This window comes from Myxocyprinus asiaticus, chromosome 3, assembly GCF_019703515.2.
Source record: "Myxocyprinus asiaticus isolate MX2 ecotype Aquarium Trade chromosome 3, UBuf_Myxa_2, whole genome shotgun sequence".
Lineage (NCBI taxonomy): Eukaryota > Metazoa > Chordata > Actinopteri > Cypriniformes > Catostomidae > Myxocyprinus > Myxocyprinus asiaticus.
Window position 1 is genome coordinate 52,838,179 of NC_059346.1, and position 24,973 is coordinate 52,863,151.

At 39.9% G+C, this 24,973-nt stretch overlaps 1 protein-coding gene across 1 annotated transcript; it reads left to right on the forward strand.

Annotated features, from left to right (window-relative positions):
• Positions 1-288: 288 nt before the first annotated feature.
• Positions 289-22,445, forward strand: LOC127426864 (protein phosphatase 1D-like). The gene is made up of 6 exons (XM_051673915.1): positions 289-1,065; positions 12,132-12,360; positions 12,523-12,647; positions 13,964-14,145; positions 14,467-14,691; positions 21,508-22,445. The coding sequence occupies exons 1-6, from the start codon at positions 615-617 to the stop codon at positions 21,877-21,879; spliced, it is 1,584 nt and encodes a 527-aa protein (XP_051529875.1). The 5' UTR covers positions 289-614; the 3' UTR covers positions 21,880-22,445.
• The last annotated feature ends 2,528 nt before the right edge of the window (positions 22,446-24,973 follow it).

The window sequence follows — 24,973 nt, forward strand, 5'->3', positions numbered from 1 at the left end:
CTCAAAATTCAAGTTTGAAATATGAAAGTGTGTCATTTATCTTGTAGAACAATACGTCCACGTATTGTCAAGTAATGTTTACCACAGACCTTATTTTACTCATAAGTTGAAAAACCCCATTATAAAAACCCATAGGAAAATCCAGATGGAACCCATGGCGAAATAGACTTCCGGGTTTGCCTACAAATTGACGTCAGGGCTGAACAGCTCTATTAATTTTAATAGAAGTGGTGCTAAATAGTCTCTGCAGATGTTCTATGTCTCAAACTGAAGTGTCACAGAATGTGTTTAAGTCGTTTGAACGTATCTACAAACGGGCACCTTTACTGGATAGTTGTATTGTTATGCTGCATATACAGGTCTTTGACAAATATTGTTAAAAATGATACTTTTTTTGTTAATACTAGAGACTGCATTGTACCTAACACTCCTGCCCAACAGATGGCGCTCTATCGCACTGTACGTTACTATGAGACTGACGGACAGGAAGAAGACAGGCAGCTTAGAAAATAAACAAAAGGCGAGCTTCGATTAATAAATGATTTTAATGTTCACGAAACCCATTTAACCACAATTTCGCAGTCTTTAAGTTAAGTTAATCTTTTAGATCGGCCATGAATCCCGACCTATCGCTGCGTGTGAGCGTATTCTCCGAACAAGGAGGACGGAAATACATGGAGGATTTAACGGAGGTGATCGTGGAGCTCGAGCCTACCGACGATGCAAAGCCGGACCAAGAGCCTGACTCCGAAAGCGACCCGCCTGACTGCACAAACAAGCCGTTTCCCGTAACGGTAACGTGGAGCAACACACTGTCGACTGACGCGAGTGACGGCATGGAGGAGTCCGGGACTGAACCGGCGGCACCGGACAGCAGGAGATCGGTCGCCTTCTTCGCCGTGTTCGACGGCCACGGCGGGCGAGAAGCCGCGCTGTTCGCTCGAGATCACCTCTGGGACTTTCTCAAGAAGCAAAGGGGCTTTTGGTCGAAGGATTACAGGAAAGTTAGCGCCGCAATTCGCAAGGGCTTCATCGCTTGTCATCATGCAATGTGGAAGAAACTACGTAAGTCAAATGTATTTTCTATGCTGAATGACAGCACAGTTTGTTTACTGAGTGTCTTTCTGCGTTGTGCGCAGCTCTGATTATTTGGTTGTTCGTCAGTGGATTTTAAAACCTGGCTACTAGAGTTATTATGTTTATAAGCTGCATAAAGTTGAACACGGCGGCTGCGATTATGTAGTTTGGTTGTCGGGCTAATACACTTTTGAAATAGGGCGCCACGCTATGTATTTACTGTTGAAAAGCTAAAAAAAATAAAATAAAATCGGTTGGAAGGGTCGCACTGCGCATGCGTTGATTGATTTGACAGGGTGTGCAGAGAGTATTTACTCAGGAATATAAAAACAGTTCACTTTTTGTCATTTAAAAAATGAAAATCCTCTCATCATTTACTTGCCCTCATGCCACCCCTGATGTGTATGACTTTATTTCTTCTGCAGAACACAAACGAAGATTTTTAGAAGAATATCTCCGCTCTGTAGGTCCATACAATGCAAGTGAATGGTGACCAGAACTTTTAAGCTCCAAAAATCACATAAAGGCAGCATAAAAGTAATCCATACGACTCCAGTGGTTAAACCCCTTGACATCCAGCCTCTTTTTGTGCATGAGCTTGAAAACGACATACCCAAAGATAAACTCTTCCAGTTCTTGAACCCTTTGGTCTACAAACACAAACTTGGGCTCATTTGAAAGTAGACACTTGTAGTAGACATTTGTTATTCAAGATTAAAAATGTATCATTGTAGTTTTTAAAAAATTAGTTAGAGCGATTCAAATATTTTGAATAGTGACCGCAAATATTATTTATAAAATATTTTTTTATTTTTAAATATGCAAGACTATGTGCAGTTCCCCAAAAACACATCTGATACAAATCCACATGTCTGATGAAGGTCTGACACAATTTTGAAGTCGTTATGACCAAAACTCTTTGTTCTATAATGATTTATGTAAGTGTACTTCCCCCAAAAAATGCCACTTGGTGGCGCCAATAGACCACTTGTAGTAACTTCATAAACCAATGATCAAAGTGGTTCAAAACACACCATTTTTTTATATTTCAATGTAAAAAATACCACACAAACCAAAATATACATGAAGATATCATTTTTTTAATTATTATTATTTAGGAATATATTATAATGCATTCCATATTATTTATGCATTTTATAAACAATGTGAAAAGAACATTGCAATTTGAAATGTTGCAATGAAAATAAACTTTTACATACAATAAAGATGCTTCTGTTAATTTTTCCCCCCATACAAATGTAAATTGACTTAGTCATTTTTCAGAGCTTTTGCTCTGCCATTCACCCAGGGTCTTTAGCCACTGCCTCATCGTCAGTGATGCCTGGAGCACACTTGCTCCCAATGCAAATTGAACGAAAACAGTGGGAAAAAAATGACTAAGTCAATGCATTGGGAGCGTGTGTGCTCTGGGTTCTAACTCACGGTGAGCGAAGCCAGGGAGGATGGATCATCTCGGCTTGAATTACATGTCCAAGTCCCCTGGATGTGCAGTTGAACAGGGAATTTGAGTGAAAAAATGCAGTCGGGAGCATGTGTTCTCCATACCCTCAGTGATGATGACTGAAGCTGAGGAGGGTTGATCAGATCGTGGGTCCAAAAGCCGAGTTCTTTGGCAGCAGTACGGCAGTAACACGCTATAACTGCACACCTTGCGTAAAAGCGCAAACACAGTCCATGGTTTCCACTCTGAACCTTCGCAAATCGGCATCAGGGATATATACAACCCTCATATCATTGTTTTCATCTTTTCATTAGCTACACGACCCATCAGTCAAAAATGATCTAGCTTTTCATTGGCCGGCCTTATCCAGAGACAAACATGGATGACGCAAATCTTTACATCACTCGTGTTGACTGCCCTGTTTGGCTATTTTGAGTAATACCCAATCACAACTGCACAGAAAATTTTGAGGGAGGGCTCATAAGGGTCGTAAGACCCTCCCAAATATCGTGTTTGGGTATTTTGCTACTGAAACACTACACAGAGGGCAAGATTTCGCAGAGAATGGACATATGAATGAAAACGTGTTGAATATGTAAAACCTGAACAAAGACAGATTGTTCAATATTTATTTATATTTGGACATATTTGGACTAAAATCTCTAATGGATTTTATTTACTGGACTCTTGCAATGAACAGCATACCGAAGTTTGGAGGATTGGGCTCATCTGTGTTTGGCTGGAAGACAATAAAGATAACAACTTCCGGATTAATTTTCCGTGTTTTGATTTTCACTCTTGACATGTTTAATAAAATCTTTTTATTGTAACTTTGCGATTGTCAAAATTGCTTTAAAATATAAAATCCTGAGACCCAGATCTTTCAAGTGATATATTGGATGTCAAATATGCAAGTGGGTCATTTTTGAAACACCCGTCGTTAAGAGGTTAATCCATGTCTTCAGAAGTGATATGGTAGGTGTGAGAGAAAAACAGTATTTAAGTCCATTTTTACTATAAATGTGCACTTTCACTTTTACATTCATCTTTTGTTTATTGGCGATTCGCATTCTTTGTGCATATCGCCACCTATTGGGCAGGAAGGATAATCTATTTCTCACCCTCACCTGTCATATTGCTTCTGAAGACATACACCGATCAGCCACAACATTAAAACCACCTGCCTAATATCGTGTAGGTCCCCCTCGTGCCGCCAAAACAGCTCTGACCCATCGAGGCATGGACTCCACAAGACCTCTGAAGGTGTCCTGTGGTATCTGGGACCAAGACATTAGCAGCAGATCGTTTAAGTCCTGTAAGTTGTGAGGTTGGGCTTCCATGGATTGGACTTGTTGGCCCAGCACATCCCATAGATGCTCAATCAGATTGAGATCTGGGGAATTTGGAGGCCAAGTCAACACCTTGAACTCTTTGTCATGTTCTTCAAACCATTCCTGAACAATGTGTGCAGTGTGGCAGGGCACATTATCCTGCTGAAAGAGGCCACTGCCATCAGGGAATACTGTTGCCATGAAGGGGCGTACGTGGTCCGCAACAATCTTTAGGTAGGTGGTACGTGTCAAAGTAACATCCACATGAATGTCAGTACCCAAGGTTTCCCAGCAGAACATTGCCCAGAGCATCACACTGCCGCCACCAGCCTGCCTTCTTCCCATAGTGCATCCTGCTGCCATCTCTTCCCCAGGTAAACGACATGCATGCACCTGGCCGTCCACATGATCTAAAAGAAAACGTGATTCATCAGACCAGGCCACCTTCTTCCAAATCAAAATCAAATCAAATCACTTTTATTGTCACACAACCATATGCACACGTGCAACAGTGGGTGAAAGTCTTGGGTTCCGTTCCGAGCAACATAGCAGTCATGACAGTGATGAGACATATACCAATTTACAATAAACATCAGATTTACACAACACAATTTACATATCTAATATACACATAATTACACAACACAATAATAATATACAATGTACAGTATACAATACACATAATATAGAACACACATACACATAATATAGAATACACATACAATAAAAATAGTATATAAAGTATATATAAAATATACAGTAGGTTGTATTGTACTGTATTGACATTCAGGCTGTCGGTTGATAGTCAGTTGCCAGTGTGTTGTTAAGAGAGAATATAATTATGACAGTCCAGTGTAAGATTAATATAGTGCAGTGCTGACGTATTTTGATTGTGAGAGATCAAGAGTTCAAAAGTCTGATTGCTTGGGGGAAGAAGCTGTCGTGAAGTCGGCTGGTGCGGGTGCTGATGCTGTGATACCGCCTGCCTGATGGTAGCAGTGAGAGCAGCCCATGGCTTGGGTGGCTGGAGTCTCTGATGATCCTCTGAGCTTTTTTCACACACCTCCTGGTATATACAGGTGCTGGTCATATAATTAGAATATCATCAAAAAGTTGATTTATTTCACTGATTCCATTCAAAAAGTGAAACTTGTATATTATATTCATTCTTTACACACAGACTGATATATTTCAAATGTTTATTTCTTTTAATTTTGATGATTATAACTGACAACTAAGGAAAATCCCAAATTCAGTATCTCAGAAAATTAGAATATTACTTAAGACCAATACAAAGAAAGGATTTTTAGAAATCTTGGCCAACTGAAAAGTATGAGCATGTACAGCACTCAATACTTAGTTGGGGCTCCTTTTGCCTGAATTACTGCAGCAATGCGGCGTAGCATGGAGTCGATCAGTCTGTGGCACTGCTCAGGTGTTATGAGAGCCCAGGTTGCTCTGATAGTGGCCTTCAGCTCTTCTGCATTGTTGGGTCTGGCATATCGCATCTTCCTCTTCACAATACCCCATAGATTTTCTATGGGGTTAAGGTCAGGCGAGTTTGCTGGCCAATTAAGAACAGGGATACCATGGTCCTTAAACCAGATACTGGTTGCTTTGGCACTGTGTGCAGGTGCCAAGTCCTGTTGGAAAATGAAATCTGCATCTCCATAAAGTTGGTCAGCAGCAGGAAGCATGAAGTGCTCTAAAACTTCCTGGTATACGGCTGCGTTGACCTTGGACCTCAGAAAACACAGTGGACCAACACCAGCAGATGACATGGCACCCCAAACTATCACTGACTGTGGAAACTTTACATTGGACCTCAAGCAACGTGGATTGTGTGCCTCTCCTCTCTTCCTCCAGACTCTGGGACCCTGATTTCCAAAGGAAATGCAAAATTTACTTTCATCAGAGAACATAACTTTGGACCACTCAGCAGCAGTCCAGTCCTTTTTGTCTTTAGCCCAGGCGAGACGCTTCAGACGCTGTCTGTTGTTCAAGAGTGGCTTGACACAAGGAATGCGACAGCTGAAACCCATGTCTTGCATACGTTTGTGCGTAGTGGTTCTTGAAGCACTGACTCCAGCTGCAGTCCACTCTTTGTGAATCTCCCCCACATTTTTGAATGGGTTTTGTTTCACAATCCTCTCCAGGGTGCGGTTATCCCTATTGCTTGTACACTTTTTTCTACCACATCTTTTCCTTCCCTTCGCCTCTCTATTAATGTGCTTGGACACAGAGCTCTGTGAACAGCCAGCCTCTTTTGCAATGACCTTTTGTGTCTTGCCCTCCTTGTGCAACGTGTCAGTGGTCGTCTTTTGGACAACTGTCAAGACAGCAGTCTTCCCCATGATTGTGTAGCGTACAGAACTAGACTGAGAGACCATTTAAAGGCCTTTGCAGGTGTTTTGAGTTAATTAGCTGATAATAGTGTGGCACCAGGTATCTTCAATATTGAACCTTTTCACAATATTCAAATTTTCTGAGATACTGAATTTGGGATTTTCCTTAGTTGTCAGTTATAATCATCAAAATTAAAAGAAATAAACATTTGAAATATATCAGTCTGTGTGTAATGAATGAATATAATATACAAGTTTCACTTCTTGAATGGAATTAGTGAAATAAATCAACTTTTTGATGATAGTCTAATTATATGACCAGCACCTGTATATGTCCTGGAGGGAGGGAAGCTCACCTCCGATGATGTGTCTGGCAGTTCGCACCACTCTTTGAAGGGCTTTGCGGTTGTCGGCGGTGCTATTGCTGTACCAGGCAGTGATGCAGCCAGTCAGGAGCTCTCTACAGTGCTGGTGTAGAACCATGTGAGGATGTGGTGGTTCATTCCAAACTTCCTCAGCCATCTCAGGAAAAAGAGGTGCTGATGAGCCTTCTTCACAATGGCCTCAGTGTGGACGGACCATGTGAGTTCCTCTGTGATGTGGATACCGAGGAACTTGAAGCTGCTGACTCTCTCCACCGGTGCGCCATTGATGGTGATGGGGCCGTGTTCTCTGTCTTTTCTCCTGAAGTCCACCACAAGCTCCTTGGTCTTGCTGACGTTGAGGGAGAGGTTGTGCTCCTGACACCAGTGTGTCAGAGTGTGCACCTCCTCTCTGTAGGCTGTTTCATCATTGTCAGTGATCAGACCTACCACCGTCGTATCATCAGCAAACTTAATGATGGCATTGGAGCTGTGTGTTGCCACACAGTCATGTGTGTACAGGGAATACAGGAGTGGGCTGAGAACACAGCCCTGCGGGGCTCCAGTGATGAGGAGATGTTGCTGCCCATTCTGACCACCTGGCGTCTGCTTGATGATAGGATGTACAGGATCCAGCTGCACAGCGAGCTGTTTAAGCCCAGAGCCCGGAGTTTCTCATCAAGCTTGGAGGGCACTATGGTGTTGAATACTGAGCTGTAGTCTACAAACAACATTCTCACATAAGTGTTCTTTTTTTCCAGGTGGGAGAGAGCAGTGTGTATTGTAGATGCAATGGCATCATCAGTGGAGCGGTTGTTGCGGTATGCAAACAGCAATGGGTTCAGTGAGGGAGGCAGCACATAGCAGATGTAATCTCTGATTAGCCTCTCAAAGCATTTTTTGATGATGGGGGTCAGAGCCAGTCATTTAAGCAAGTGATTTTTGATTGCTTTGGTACAGGCACAATGGTGGACGTTTTCAGCGTAAACCTCGATGTCGTCATCAGAGGCGGACCGGAACATCTCCCAGTCCACGGGATCAAAACAGTCTTGTAGCATAGAATCTGATTGGTCCGACCAGCACTGGATCATTCTGAGGGTGGGTGCTTCCTGTTTCAGTTTCTGCCTGTAAGCGGGCAGAAGGAGAACGGAAGAGTGGTCTGATTTGCCAAATGGTGGGCGGGGGAGGGATTTGTAGCCATCCCGGAAGGGAGAATAGCAATGGTCCAAAACCCGGTCCCCTCGTGTGTTGAAACTGATATGTTGGTGGTATTTTGGTGCGACTGATTTGAAACTGGCTTTGTTAAAGTCCCTGGTCACAATGAATGCGGCCTCAGGGTGCGCGGTTTCCTGCTCACTTATATTCCCATACAGTTCCTTGAGTGCCCAGTCTGTGTCAGCTTGTGGCAGGATGTACACAGCAGTGATAATGACCGCTGTGAATTCCCTCAGTAGCCAGAATGGTCGACACAGAAGCATGAGAAATTCCAGATCAGGAGAGCAGAAAGACTTGATAGAATGTACGTTCCTCTGATCACACCAGGATTTGTTGATAATAAAACATACACCACCACCTCTGTTTTTACCTGAGAGGTCTTTCGCTCTGTCCACTCGGTGCACGGAGAACCCCACGGGTTCGATGGCTGAATCTGGAATCTCCGCAGACATCCAAGTTTCTGTAAGGCAGATAATGCAGTCCCTCGTCTCTCGTTGGAAAGAGATCTGCGCTCTCAGCTCGCAGAGCTTATTGTCCAGAGATTGAACATTTGCCAGTAGAATACTGGGTAGCGGGGGTAGATTTGTGCGATGTCTTACTCTGATGAGAATGCCGGCTCTATTTCCCCTTTTCCTTCTGCGTTTCCGTGGCTGGGCAGCCCAGACAAAGGGCTCCACTGGTTTTTTGTAAACAGTGGGTCAGCATTGAGGAATTGGAAGTCCGGTTTTCGGTGTGCAGTTGCAGAACCAATGTCCAAAAGTGTTTGTCTATCGTATACATTAAGGCAGACAACATCCAAGACAAAAAACATAATAACTGTAAACAAAACAAACAAAACTGCAATGTTGTCTTGAAACTCAAAAACTAAAAAAAATTCCTTTGCTCCATGGTCCAGTTTTGACGCTCACGTGCCCATTGTAGGCACTTTTGGCGGTGAACAAAGGTCTGCATTGGCACTCTGACCGATCTGCGGCTACGCAGCCCCATACGCAGCAAGTTGCAAAGCACTGTGTGTTCTGACACCTTTCTATCGTGGCCAGCATTACGTTTTTCAGCAATTTGTGATACAGTAGCTCTTCTGTAGGATCGGACCAGGCGGGCTAGCCTTCGCTCCCCACGTGTATCAGTGAGCCAGTGTCGCTGGTTCACCGGTTGTCGTTCCTTGGACCACTTTTGGTAGGTACTAACCACTGCATACTGGGAGCACCCCACAAGATCTGCCGTTTTGGAGATGCTCTGACCCAGTTGTCTAGCCATCACAAATTGGCCCTTGTCACAGTCACTCAGATCCTTACACTTGCCCATTTTTCCTGCTTCCAACACATGAAATTCAAGAACTGACTGTTCACTTGCTGCCTGATATATCCCACCCCTTGACAGGTGCCATTGTAACGAGTTAGAGCTATTCATTGTAACGATATTATTCACTTCACCTGTCAGTGTTTTGTTTTTTTGTTTTTTTTCTCCCCAATTTGGAATGCCCCATTCCCACTGTGCTCTAAGTCCTCGTGGTGGCGTAGTGACTCGCCTCAATCCGGGTGGCAGAGGATGAATCTCAGTTGCCTCCGCATCTGAGACCGTCAGTCTGCACATCTTATTACGTGGCTTGTTGAGCGCGTTACCACGGCGAAATAGTGCGTGTGGAGGCTTCACGCTATTCTATGCGGCATCCACACACAAATCATCGCGCCCTACCGAGAGCGAGAACCACATTATAGCGACCACGAGGAGGTTACCCCATGTGACTCTACCCTCCCTAGCAACCGGGCCAATTTGATGGCTTAGGAGACCTGGCTGGAGTTACTCCGCATGCCCTGGATTCGAACTCGCGACTCTCAATTCGAACTCAGTAGTCAGCGTTTTTACTCACTGAGCTACCCAGGCCCCCACCTGTAAGTGGTTTTAATGTTGTGGCTGATCAGTGTAGATTTAACCACTGGAGTATTATGGACACAAACGCGCCGTTGATGGCATTTATATATTCACTTCAAATTCTCTTATTTTGGGATTAAAATGTGATTGGAATTTGAAGTGCACAGATCAAATAACCGTGATCAGATGATTATTTAATAATCGCTACAGGCCTATACTTCTGGGATGGCATGAGGGTGAGTAAATGATGAGAGAATTAAAATTTTTGGGTGAACTATCCCTTTAAGATGTATAGAAGTATCTTTTTGGGTATCCATGGACATCTGTAACGCATGTTCTTCTTGAATATTTCACTCTAAAAAGAAAATTCTGTCATCTTTTACGTACCCTAATGTTGTTTTAAACCCGAATGACTTCTTTCTTCTAGTGGTCGACCAATATGGGTTTTTAAAGACTGATGCCGTTATTTAATAATGTCACTACATCACACAATTTAATATAGTGAATAACATATACTTCAAATTGCTAAACAATAAATAAACTTTTATTAAGCACTTTATTTACTCAAATTTTAACTTTGTAATAATAATAATAATAATAAAAAAATAAGATTAAAATGGTAGTTTCTTCTGTTTTCTGTTTAGTCATCCAATTTTAGCAGTTTATTTGCACAAAGAAATAGTTCACCCAAAAATGAAAATTCTCATCATTTATTCAAACTCATGCCATCAAATATGTTTAGGACTTTCTTTCTTCTGCTGAATACGAACAAAATTGTTTAGAAGGATATCTCAGCTCTGTAGGTCCATACATTGCAAGTGAATGGTGACCCAAATTTTGAAGCTTCAAAAAGCACATAAAGGCAGCATAAAAGTAATCCATACGACTCCAGTGTTTAAATCCATGTCTTCTAAAGCAATTTAATCGGTTTTGGATGAGAACATTAATATAAATATTTTTCATTGTTGGCATACATCTTGCAATTGCGGTCTCTAGGCATGATCATGATTTCAAGCTCAGTTACACTTCCAATTGCTTTCCGCAAGCGCAGAGCGCTAGAAGGAGACTTCAGATGTCAAGATTTATTGTGAAAAAGGAGTTATATTTTGGTCTGTTCTCACCCAAAACCAATTAAATTGCTTCAGAAGACATATATTAAACCACTGGAGTCGTGTGTATTTCTTTTATGCTGCCTTTATGTGCTTTTGGAGCGTCAAAGTTTTGGTCACCATTCACTTACATTGTATGGACCAACAGAGCTGAGATATTTTTATAAAAATCTTCATTTGTGTTCAGCAGAAGAAAGAAAGTCATACACATCTGGGATGGCATGAGGGTGAGTAAATGATGAGAGAATCTTCATTTTTGGGTATGAATGATTCATGATGTCTTAACTTTGTAAATATGACAAAGAATTAGAGGTGAACCGATGTAGGCCTTTCGGATTTACCGATTAATTGGTGCCGATAATTTCTTTATAGAAAGTAAAAAAATTTTAAATTTTTTTTTTTATTTAGATAGTTTTTGTTTTTTCCACTGTGTTCCTCTGTTGCTGGCGCTGAAGGATTCTACAGTGTAACAGTGGCCTCTAGAAGTGAAATAAAACAATCACTGACACCACATGTGGATTTGCTGTGTCTAAATCTCATCATTGACTATATTTATCCAATTTTGTATAATGCATATTTTATTGTTTATTAGATAATCAAGTGTTCTTATTTGGAGCAAGCAAAGAAAAATGCGAAATATGTGGAAATCAGCACATACATTGCATTTCCAACTTCATATCTTGTGTATATGAATAAACCTATATAATATATAATGTATAGTACACCTTATTCCTCATTAAACCTTATCTGGTGTCATATACATAAACAAAACCCTTCATCTGGTGAATGTATAGGTTATAATAAGTTAATACTTAATACAGAGCATTGGAACAGGGCCAAATCTACATCATTTCAAAATAAGAGCCCCCAGTGTGTTTCAGGCTTGTTTATAGTAAAAAAAAAAAATGTCCAGAGTTATGTACCAAATCTTCATTTTTTTTCTGGTTATTATTAGGAAAGGAAAGACTAAGAACATTTTTATTAATCATTCTATAAATTGATTTTAAAAGCTAATCAGCCCATCACCTGGCAAATGATAAAATCCAATATCGGTCGACGACCTCTACAAAGAATAACTTTTAAATTATGTCACACATTATATTATTAAACTGAAGATATAAACTGTGAAATTAAACATTTCTTTGTTCTGTTTTCTCCAGTTAGCTCACAAACTAACTGGTTAGCCTATTAGCTTAACATACAGCTAGCCAATTAGCCTGCTATTTACACAGTGGCACATCATCTTCTTTTCTTTTTCCATCACGTTTCTCCACATTGTTGCCACCTAGTGATACACAATGAAAGTGAATTGGTTTAAATGAATTTCAGTTTAAATTAACCCAGTATCTCTTCTTTAGCTGAGTGGCCAAAGACATTAACTGGCCTCCCCAGCACCTCGGGCACTACAGCCAGTGTGGTGGTCATCAGAGGGGACCGCATGTTTGTGGCTCATGTCGGTGACTCGTCTGTCGTGCTTGGCGTGAGAGAAGATCCTTCTGATAAAGTCATCAAAGCTGTGGAGGTCACGCAAGACCACAAGCCCGAGCTCCCGAAAGAGAAGCAGAGAATTGAGGGACTGGGAGGCAGGTGAGACACGCTCAAGTCACTGCCACACTCAATGACTTTCAATTAGCAGTCATTCTCTTGGATAACATGCCGTCCGAAAACACATCAACTTACCAACATAGTCATAACTTAGTGTCGTAATTATTTTCTCTCTGTGATTTTTTTTGTTTTTTTTGTTTCTAGTGTTGTGAAAAAGTCTGGAGTGAACCGTGTTGTGTGGAAGAGACCCAGATTAACCCACAACGGCCCTGTTAGGAGAAGCACCCCGATCGACCAGATCCCCTTCCTCGCTGTCGCCAGAGCTCTGGGTAAAAATCAAGACAGTGTCACTTGGAAAAAATATATATTAATTATAACAATTATACACAATTTGTTCCCTGTAAAACTGAATCAAATTCAATACCTGTTCACTTTTTGTAGTTAGTTAAGGGGCATTCACACTGACAGTGATCACTGTAAAGTTATATGCTATATCCAACTGTATCAGGTAGCAGATCATGTGATCTCCATTGTCTTCACTCCCATTGCTTCGCTACATATTTGCGTAAGATTGAACTCTGCTTAACTTTGTCTCGTTGCCAGCGGTCACTGCTGCATCACATTGCCTCAGATCGCCAACTCTCATTGAAAAAGAATGACTTGTGGTTGCTTGGTCATTGCAAATCACTGTCAGTGTGAATGGTAGTTTAAGAGTGAGGTATCAAAAAGGATTTTTGCTGCATGTTCAATTTACTTAATTAAAATGAACAAAAGCACAATTCTAGAAAATGTTGTCAACTTGATTTCATTGTGTTCTAAACATTTAAATGTGTAAAATAGAAGTTTATTTAATCCATTTAAGTTGGGACTACATGAATACTTTTTGTTAATGAAGCATTGATGAAACTGGGCAGGGGATTTCTATTTCCCAGCATGCTTTGCATGGGACTCGATAAGGAGAGCAAATGTTAAAATGAAGTGTTTTATGTGTTTTTGTGCAAGATGTACATAAAGGGGGATACTTATAAGTTTTTAATGTTTTGTTATGTTGAGATTAAGAAGAGTTTCTGAGTTTTGGGGGTTACCATTATGGTGAATAGTGGAGCTTGAGCTAATGATGAGGACAGATGGATATCGCACATGAACTTGATTGCCCACTTCATTAAGCGATTGCTGTGCTAACCTTAGCATAGTTACTGAATTTCACGCTGTAGTGCTTCCGAGCATGCATGTATTAACATGGTAACATTCACATTCTCTAGTTAGTACATAAAGAAATAAGAGATTTATTTGAGTTACATTGACATGTCTAATTTTGTTGGGTTTACTCAGTTCAACTAGGTTCTTTCTTCACAAAATTTTTGTGTTGAGATTACGTAGTAATTTTAAGTTAAGAAAACTCATTTCAAACACGCCAAACCACTTTCCATGACTGAATCGAGTTCAACCAAAGAGCTATTTTTTTGAGTGTAGAACTTTATAAATGTCAGGTGGTCCAATTCTGTGGAAATCTATGTAGCTATCGGGAGTTCAGATTCTGTGTGGGCCTCGATATCAATATAGGCAATTAATATCACAAAGTAGATATTTTTCATGAAGCATGGGTACCTGTATTGCAAATCTCTTTGTAAATATATCTGTGCAGGTGATCTATGGAGTTATGACTTCTACAGTGGAGAGTTTGTGGTATCTCCAGAACCTGACACCAGTGTGGTGACCCTTGACCCTAGACGGCATCGGTACATCATCGTTGGCAGTGACGGGCTTTGGAACATGGTGCCGCCTCAAGAGGCAGTGACTGTGTGCCAGAGCCATGATGAAGCTGTGGTATGAAAAAAAATTACCTCATCTCTACCTCCATATATATACTGTTAATGAGAAAACTATACATATAGCTCGTTGTTTCAAACCTGTATGACTGTCTTGTATGATGTGCCTTAGTCACCATGCACTTTCATTGTATGAAAAAAAGATGCAATGAAAGTGAATGGAGACTGAGACTAACATGCGTAATATCTCATATGTTTCACTGAAGAAAGAAAGCCATATGGATTTGGAACAAAATGAGAGCGAGTAAATGATGAGAGATTTTTCATGTTTGCGTGAACTAGTGTGTGTGTGTGTGTATGTGTGTTTTATAATCTCCAGGCACCTTTTGGGATGTCAGTTGCGCGGCGACTAGGATGTCATGCATTGATGCGATGGCGTCAGCGGATGCTCCGTGCAGACAACACTAGCGTCATAGTTATCGCGCTGCCTGAGCCTGGCAAACCCCACTTATCTATGCACAGAGACGAGGTGATACTCAGCCTGGCAGAGGGTCCACACTGTGACCCAGCAACAGGGTCCCGATCCAACACGCCTCTCATCAAGGTAAAAGAAGAAACGGGTGTTTAACACAGTTCCCAGATAATCCGAGACAACATAGATCTAAAGATGTACTGTTAGGGCTGTCACGATTATGAAATTTGGCTGACGATCAATTGCAATTATGGTGATTAATTGTTTATTTTAGGGCTTTCAAGATTTTGATGATTAATTGTCATACAAATCCTCACGCCTCATACACCTTAAGAATTTATTTATTCATATAAAACTTGGAATCACATAATAAAATATGGATATATGATTTCCTTTAAGACTTTAAAAACTTGAAAAATATTGCACAGGGTTAGAATGACATGAAAAATATTTTATTATATTTTATTTCCAAATACTTAATGTCTCTCTTTTTGGTCAACTTTAGTCTTGGTCCATTTTACATTAACACAATTGTTTTTAGAACCCAACCAACCTGAATTATATTATATTGTAATATATTATATTATGCACTGCCTGGCCAAAAAAAAAAGTTGAATACTCTAATATTTCGTTGGACCGCCTTTAACTTTGATTACGGGGCACATTTGTTGTGGCATTGTTGAATACATTTTTGCCTGAGATCTTGTATTGATGATGGGAGAGTCGAACCACTCCGTAAAGTCTTCTTCAGCACATCCCAAACACTTTCATTGGGGTTAAGTTCAGGACTCTGTGGTAGCCAATTCATGTGTGAAAATGATTCCTCATGCTCCCTGAACCACTCTTTCACAATTTGAGCCCGATGAATCTTGGCATTGTTGTCCTGGAATATGCCCCTGCCATCAGGGAAAATTGATGGGATAACCTGGTCATACAGTACATTCAGGTAGTCAGCTGACTTCATTTTATTGCTGCATAACATTGCTGAGCCTAGACCTGACCAATTGAAGCAACTCCAGATCATAACACTGCCTCCAGAGGCTTGTACAGTGGGCACTATGCATGACGGGTGCATCGTTTCATGCGCTTCCCTTCTTACCCTGATGCGCCCATCACTTTGAAATAGGGTAAATCTGGACTCATCAGACCACACAACCTTTTTCCATTGCCCCACAGTCCAATCTTTATGCTCCCTAGCAAATTGAAGTAGTTTTTTTCTGATTAGCCTCACTAACAAGTGGCTTTCTTGTGGCCACACAGCTGTTTAGTCCCAATCCTGTAAGTTCTCATCTCATTGTGCATGTGGAAATGCTCTTACTTTCACTAATAAACATGGCTGTGAGTTCTACTATTTATTTTTTACGATGTGACTTCAAGCGTTTTAGTGATCTCTTGATCATGATCATTCATGATTTTTTTTCCGACCACATTTCTTCAACGAAGCTGACGGTTCACCACTATCCTTCCAGATTTTAATAATGCGTTGGACAAGTCTTAACCCAATTCCAGTGATTTCAATAATCTCCTTAGTTGTTTTCTTTGCTTGATGCAGGCCAATAATCTGCCCCTTCTGAAACACAGTAACATCTTTTCCACGACCACGGGATATGTCTTCCGACATGGTTGTTTAAAAAATTAGAAGCTACATACTGCATCAGTTAGGGTTAAAAGAATTGTTGCCAGCTGAAACATATTAATCACTGAATCCAATCAGCTACTTTTTTTTTTTTGACCAGGCAGTGTATTATATTACAGTGGTGGCCAAATATATTGGCACCCTTGTTAAATATGAGCAAAGAAGGCTGTGAAAAACAAGTCTTTATTGTTTATCCTTTTGATCTTTTATTCAAAGAAAATTACAAAAATATATCCTCTAATGGATATCAAACAATTGCAAACATAACAAATAATATGTGTGGCACAGTTATTGGCACCCTAGAAATTCTTATGAGTAAAATATATCTGAAGTATATTCCCATTCATATTTTAAAAAAAATTGTACACCTGGGTGTCTAGGAACATGAAATTGTTCAGCCATGACTTCCTGTTTAAAAACGGGTATGCATATGAAGTAACACACAAGCCAAATTCCCTTAGTCTTCAGTCACAATGGGTAAGACCAAAGAATAAAGTTATGATGTGCAGCAAATGGTTGTTGAGCTTCACAAAGTGGAAAATGGCTATAAGAAAATAGCTAAAGCATTGAAAATGCCCATTTCCAACATCAGGGCAATAATTAAGAAGTTCCAATCAACTAGAGATGTTAAGAATCAACCTGGAAGAGGACGCGTGTCTATGTTGTCTCCAAGCACGGTGGATGGTTTGAGTGGCCAAAAATTCTCCAAGGATCACAGCTGGAGAATTGCAAAAATTAGTTTGGTCTTGGGGTCAGAAAGTCTCCAAAACTACAATCAGACGTCACCTACATCACAACAAGTTTTTTGGGAGGGTTTCAAGAAAAAAGCTCATCCAACAACAAATTCAAGCATCTTCAGTTTGCCAGACACTACTGGAACTTCAAATGGGACCGGGTTCTATGGTCAGATAAAACAAAAATAGAGCTTTTTGGCAACAAACACCAGAGATGTGTTTGGCGCACACAGAGAGGTAGCCATATGGAAGTACCTTATGGCCACGGTTAAATATGGTGGAGGATCTTTAACGTTGTGGGGCTTTTTTTATGCCAAAGGTCCTGGACATCTTGTTCGGATACATGGTATCATGGACTCTATCAAATACCAACAGATAAAAAAACAAAACCTGGCTTCCTCCGCCAGAAAGCTTACAAAGGGCCCTGGTTGGATCTTCCAGCAAAACAATGATCCAAAACAAACATCAAAATCAACACAAAAATGGTTCACTGACCACAATATCAAGGTTCTGCCATGGCCATCCCAGTCTCCTGACCTGAACCCCATAGAAAACCTGTGGGGTGAACTGAAGAGGAGAGTCCACCAACATGGACCTCTGAATTTGAATAATCTGGAGAGATTCTGTAGGGACGAATGGTCTTAGATCCCTTGCCAGGTGTTCTCCAACCTCATTATGCATTATAGGAGAAGACTAAAAGCTGCTGTCTTGGTAAAGGGAGGTTGCACAGTATTAAATAAAAGGGTGCCAATAATTGTGCCACACAAATATTTTACAAAAATATTTGTTTTTTGATAAAACTTGAGTTGTGTTTGCAATTGTTTGATATACATTATAGGATATATTTTTGTGAATATTTTGAATGAAATATCAAAAGGATAAACAATAAAGACTTATTTTTCACAGCCGCCTTTGCTCATATTTACCAAGGGTGCCAATATTTTTGGCCACCACTGTATATTACACAATAGTTAAATATTCTTGTCCAAAATTCTTCACTTTCGCATGTTATTTTAAGGCTCTCTGATTAAATCTACCAGCCATTATTTTGCATAAAGGAAAACCTTTGATATTTTGTGTGTATTTGAAAATGTTTCTTCATTCAGTCATCTCCACAGAAACAGAGTATGCGGGTGTCTCCTCTTTGTCACTGCTTGTCATTAACACTGCGTGTATGAAACGGTAGCGACCAAGAACATTTGTTCTGCAGACGGGCGTGCATCAATGCGCTTCAGAATCAAAGCTAATATTCTGCATGCGCTCTTCAGGAGGTGCTCTGAGCGTAGTCCGCAGTGCGAGTCAGTAAGACAGTCTGAGTGTATTTTTGGAGTGCTCACATAATGCAATAACACTGGAAAATGAGACAGAAAAACGCATTTTTATGTTCTTGGCATTTCGATATTTGCTTAAAATGTGATGAGAATTTCATATGTAGATGTTGATACAGGTTTTTAAAGAGTGTGCATGTACGTGAACAGACCGGATGGAGCCATACAACAAGTCAACAAGCTAAAAGAGTTCAACATTTCTGGGAGTACAGTGAGAAAAGCACATGCACTAAAAACTATACTCATTTATACACACCAATGTAAAATATCGACAGCCCCTCACGTTTGCGTATATGCACTCATATATACATTGGGGGAATCCCAGAGTTTTTGTAAGTGGGGAAACGCACTATTGTAGCGCAGTTCCAGTGCGTAGCGCAATGAAAATTTAAGGAAACGAAAGCCGCCTTCGGATGCCATTTTTGTTATTTACATAAGCGTCATGGGAAAATTACGTTGCTGTGGAGAAAGCTGCTTACTGAACGAGCTGCATGTATACGGGAGTAAAGAGTACGCATGTAAACCGTAACGCTGCTTTCTTGCAATAACCTGCTTTCTCACAATAAGCTGCTTTCTGATGTCCATATAAACGTATTCAGTAAGTGACATGAGCCAGAATTGAAATCCTATCACCTGTATGAGCACCACTGTGGAACACATGCTAACCACTAGGCCACAGCTCCGAAATAATCTATTTACTAATATGAAAACACTTAAACTTGTTCTTGCACGTGTATGTGCTGTTTTTAGCTGACTTTAGTAGACAAAAACAATAGTTCATGAAAAGCCTGAACTTCAAGAGATGTCTTTACACTGTCCAGACCGCACAACCAATCAGAATCTTTCCGATAAGCCCATTGATTGAGTTCCTCCTCATGTTAGCCACACTTTGGCTCTGTGCCCACAAAAAGAGACTCAGACATGCTGTTCATCAGCCCTGCTTGCTTTCCTTCAAGCGTCTTTATCTTCTCACTCTTTTTGTCTCTCTTTTTGACTCCCTATTGAGGCCTCCATTGTCAGAGCTGTTCCGATGGAAGCCATGTCTCCGCGTTTGTTTGGCTCCAGCGTGTTTGAAGCACGACTCCTCCAGCTGCTTTCGGCTGTTTTTGCTCTGGAGAGTGGACAGATGTTTGTGTTTTTAATCCTTTTAAGTGGAGTGGATTTGAGGTTTCGGGAGGCTGCTTTGATCTTTTGTTCCTGTTTGCCCTGCTGGTGCTGTTATGATTTTGATAGAGGGGAAATGAAAAATAAAGAACAAGGCAAAAGAATGCAAAAGAGCAGCCACGGCACATTTTACACTATTGTAAAGTTGTGATGAAGACCAGACATTAAGCTTGGTTTATTTGTATTTTGTCTTTGAGTTGTTGTTCTCCTTTTGTGCGCAGCTTAAAACTTTTCCATACCTGTTACTTTCTCCTACTTTTTAACTAGAGATGGGAATCCTTTTAACGATTCTGATTCCTTAATGGTTCCATTATTGATTATTAATTTTAAGATATTTTTTTTATTTATTTTTTTTTATTTTTTTTTAAAATGCAACTTTACTGCCCTCCACAATTTGTTGTCAAATTGTGAGATAATTTCAGATTTCAACAGAGCAGGTATAACAAATCAGATTAACAGAGTTCTTCCAAAAGGAACATGCCAAAAAAAAAAAAAAAAAGAGCAATATCCAATCCAATAAATGGTCCTACTGTAACTATATATTAAATACAAATTCTAAACATAACGAATGTGCTAAAACCTTTAATTTTTTTCAACATAAAATTGATTACAACATAACTAGTAATGTGTAGGCCTATTTTTAACTTCACATTATCACATGAACAACCATTCAGTAACTGCACTGCCTGATTTAAGCCTTAGGAGCCTTACTTTTACGTTTATTCATTTAGCAGATGCTTTTTTCCAAAGCGACTTACAAAATGAGGAAGGATACAACAGAAGCGATTTATCTTAAGAAGACCGTAACACGAAAAGTGCTGCATTACAAAGTTTCCGTTGCATCAGAAAAGCACTAGCCAAGACAGAGATTAGAGTGCAACAATTATTAATTAATTTATTATTATTATTATTATTATTATAAGTGTATGGTCAAATGCTGGTCAAAGTTGTGTCTTTAGCCATTTTTTTGAAGACAGAGATGGACTTCGGAAGGTTGTTCCTCCACCCAGGTACAGTGATGCCGAAAGTCCAGGAAAGTGATTTGGTGCCTCTATGTGTTGGTACAACAAGGCGCCGCTCATTAGCCGACCACAGGCTTCTGATGTTGTAGAGCGTAAATCTACATGATCGAGCTGTATTTGAGATGTGGTCGGTGAAATTGAGTTGGTTTTCGATGCTTACCCCTAAATTGCTGACCATTTTGGAGCCTTAAGTACAACATTAAAACACGGTAACAGTTCAGTCATTTCAATTTGGACATGACGGAAGTCATAACTTCCAGGTCAGTGAGATTATATATCAAAGTACCGTAATAAAATTTTTGTAAGGGTTAAGACTTGTTTGCTGGACATGGATAAATGTAAAGTAGCGATTTCAATAGAGAACTGCCTTTATTTTTGTCTTCATAGTAATTATCAGTGTTAGTGAGTACTGATAAGGGATGAACTTGAATGAAAAATGTAAATTTTTTGAATAGTTTAGCTATCTACATTTTTAAAATGTGGTAGCTTGACTAATGTAACTGTTTTTTGTTTTTTTTTGTTTTGTTTTTTTTTCTCCCAATTTGGAATGCCCAATTCCCACTACTTAGTAGGTCCTCGTGGTGGCGTGGTTACTCACCTCAATCCGGGTGGCAGAGGACAAGTCTCAGTTGCTTCCACTTCTGAGACCATCAATCCGCGCATCTTATCATGTGGCTCGTTGCGCATGACACCGCGGAGACTCCGCATGTGGAGGCTCATGCTACTCTCCGCGATCCAGGCACAGCTTGCCACGCACCCTGTTAAGAGCGAGAACCACTAATTGCGACCACGAGGAGGTTACCCCATGTGACCCTACCCTCCCTAGCAGCTGGGCCAATTTGGTTGCTTAGGAGACCTGGCTGGAGTCACTCGGCACGCCCTGGATTCGAACTCGCGACTCCAGGGGTGGTAGTCAGCGTCAATACTCGCTGAGCTACCCAGGCCCCTCTAATGTAACTGCTTTAAATTTTGAGTAGCTTTTCCCACACTGCTAATTAGAAGTTTTTATATAATAACGAGAAATATTTAAAACCCAAAATGACCATACATTTTTCCCTCTGCAGACTCCAGATCCAGACCTGTCCTCAGCCAGCAGCGAGTCTTTGCCAGCCCTGGAGAGAAGAAACGGTTTATCAGGAGTTGATCTTAGTGCAGAATCCCCTTTAGAGGAAAACCTCCCTTACATTGAGCTCAGTGACAGAGCTGCTTTGACTGTGTGCCCCAGCGAGGCCAACCGGACCCCAGAGGTGCCCCTGTCCCCCCCTGATGTGTGCAGTCCGTTGGGGAAGAGGCCCAGACGCAGCCCTCTCACCCCCAGCAGCTCCCGCCGAAGGACTGAGCGCTCCGTACTCAAACGCAGCAGCACCAAGAGTCCCAAACGCACACCCAATGTCTCTATACTACAGCATCGCAAAGCAACCCTTTGCGCATGCTAAACTCTTCCGTCGGACTGTTTGCACTAACACAAACTCGGAGACATGTAAAGATGGTCATTCAACCTACATCCTGCTCTCTGAAATTCTGCATGGTCATCTGAATAAATAACTGCTATTGTTTGTGTCCATGTTTTGAGTATGTTCCACTGTTTCTGTTTCGTCTATTTATGGAGCGTTCACATCGTGTCGGAATTACCGCAATTACGAGAACTAGTAAAAACGTCTCCGTTGAACTTTGCAATTCATGAAAGCTCCAATTTGACTGTCGTGACGTCATGTAAAAAGAACCTAAAAGTTACTTTGCACATAATTCTGTTTGATATGCCATTTTATTATAGCCTGTGTTACCTGAAGCGCTTTCTTTGTTTTTAAACATTTTGCAAGAATACTTGGAGGTGAATTCATATTAATAGTAAGCTGTACATGGATCCATTTTGGCATTATGAATGTTTCTATAAAAACAGTTTCTCTGAGGACATGAAAAGCTCAGAGTAGAATCTTTGAGTTATCATCCCATGATTACAGTAAAGCCGTCACAATATGAAAGCAGCATTAATCAATGATTTTGAATGGCTTGAATATGAAAATAATCTACATTTTTTGCTTTTAGAGGGTATTCTATGAAAACAATACTGCATATCACTCCTAAAGGGTACATTTTAACCTCCCTTTAAATTAAAGAACAGCATTATTCAAGTCCAACATGAATTGGATACGAGATGGACAGATTTTCTGAAAATGATCAAATCGTTGGAGGTATAACAATATATATTTTTGTACTTGTTATATTTTTTAACATTTTCAAGATACCCATTTTATTTTATTGTCCCATGATGCTGGTGCACAGTTGCCCATGCCAATATACATTCTTTGTGCATTAACTATTTGTATAAATATTTTCAAATGTATTTGTTTGCATTGTCGTGTTAAAATGTTTTTCTACTTTTGAGTTGCTCCATTTTTCATTTTCAAAGAGCATGAAATGAGTCAAATCTCAGATTACAAAGCAAATGTATTCATTTTTTTACTAAAAACTTGGTTAAAGCGGTGGGGATTGCATGTTCATACCACCATATGAATGAAGTACAGTCATCCTTTAAAGCTGCCTTTTTGTTGGGGAGTGTTTTATTTGGGGACTGTTGTATGATGGGATCCAAAATTGCTTTTGTATTTCAATATTGCAAGTTATTTAATATTCTTTCATATCAATGTAATGCAGATAACACCTTCCAACACCAGTTACAGAGCTAAATTAAGTAATGTGTGTTTATATACTAATATTTAGACTGTACAGCACATTTTAAGCAGGTTGTTTGTTGCCCCATGTTTAAGACTATCTTTTTAGGGAGATTTTCCAATAATATGTCAAGGTTAATGATAAGTATGGAATAAATGGTATTAAACTTTACCATAATGTTTTTATCCCTAGACGTGAACCTTTAATATTTGCTGTGGTGGAGGTCTTGGTTCAGGTAATTCTTGTGGTGTTGCCTTGAATGACAATGGCATAAGTGCATTTGCTGGAATTTATTCAAATATGTTAAAATTTCCTAAAGAAGAAAAAAAGAAATTTAGAAAATGTATATGGCCTCTCTACTAAGGCCCTTAATAAACAGTCCAATAAAAATCCAGTTTCTGCTCAATCAGATTCTGCATGTTAAAATTTGTCAGAGTGATGTTGCTTTTTTTTTTTTTCTTTTAAAAAAACTACAAAAACAGTCCCTTTTGAAAACAAAAGAGATTTTCAAGTGTAATGTCTCTGTGGTCTGAGCAATAGAGGCGATGGTGGCTTTTCTCTTGCACTGTGGTCTTCTGAAATGTGTGGTTAGTCATGATATTGAACTGCATCTCTCTTTGGAATAGGATTGAATATCAGTGTTTTGGATGCTGTCTTGTTCAGGGTTTGGTATTTTTCCTGGAATTGCAATAAAGAAATGTCATACACAGTTTGTGTCTAAATATTCAAGCTTATTACTTGGAGCGTTTCGTGGCCTTAAAGGAATAGTTCACACCAAAAATGAAAATTCTGTCATTTAGTCACCCGCATGTCTTTTCAAACCCGTTCGACTTTCTTCTGTGGAACACAAAAGATGTTAGGCAAAATGTTAGGGACTGATAGCACAGACACCATTCACTTTCATTTAATCCTTTTTCATTCAATGACAGTGAATGGTCATCCTACCAACGTAACATTTTAAAGGGATAGTTCACCCAAAAATGAAAACTCTCTCATCATTTACATCCTCATGCCATCCCAGATGTGTATGACTTTCTTTCTTCTGCAGAACACAAATGAAGATTTTTAGAAGAATATTCCAGCTCAGTAGGTCCATACAATGCAAGTGAATGTGTGACCAACACTTTGAAGCTCCAAACAAATCACATAAAGGCAGCATAAAAGTAATCCATACGACTCCTGTGGTTTAATATATGTTTCCTGAAGTGATACAATCACCTTGGGTGAGAAACAGATCAATATTTATAGTAAATACTTTTTTACTATAAATCCCCACTTTAATTTTCAGAATGTGAAAGCAAGAGTGAAGAATTATAATAAAAAGGACTTAAGTACTGATCTGTTTCTCACTCACACTTATTTAACCACTGGATTTGACCAGTGATTTAACCACTGGAGTCATATGGATTATTTTATGCTGCCTTTTTTTTTTGTTTTTTTTTTTTTGGAGCTTTTAAGTTCTGGTCACCATTCACTTGCATTGTATGGACCTACAGAGCTGAAATATTTTTCTAAAAATATTTGTTTGTGTTCAGCAGAAGACAGAAAGTCATACACATCTGGAATGGCATGAGGATGAGTAAATGACGAGAGAATTTTCATTTTTGGGTGAACTATCCCTTTAATACCTTTGTATTCCACAGAAAAAGTCACATAAGCTTGGAACAATGTGAGAGTGAGCAAATGATGACATACTGATTACATTTTTGCCAGAACTATCCCTTTACCAAGACATACTATTAGTAAGAAATGTTTAAACACAACCTAAACGCAAGGCATTCCTTATAGCATTGACAGTATTTAAACATAAAGCCTTTATTGAAATATAACTTTAAACACTTTTTCACACTTGAAAAT

Bases quoted from the DNA above. Each gene is read 5' to 3' on its own strand.
- LOC127426864 (XM_051673915.1), top strand. From the start codon at position 615: ATGAATCCCGACCTATCGCTGCGTGTGAGCGTATTCTCCGAACAAGGA. The intron at 12,648-13,963 runs GTAAAAATCAAG...ATATCTGTGCAG, and splicing joins CGCTGTCGCCAGAGCTCTGG to GTGATCTATGGAGTTATGAC. The intron at 14,692-21,507 runs GTAAAAGAAGAA...TTCCCTCTGCAG, and splicing joins CCAACACGCCTCTCATCAAG to ACTCCAGATCCAGACCTGTC.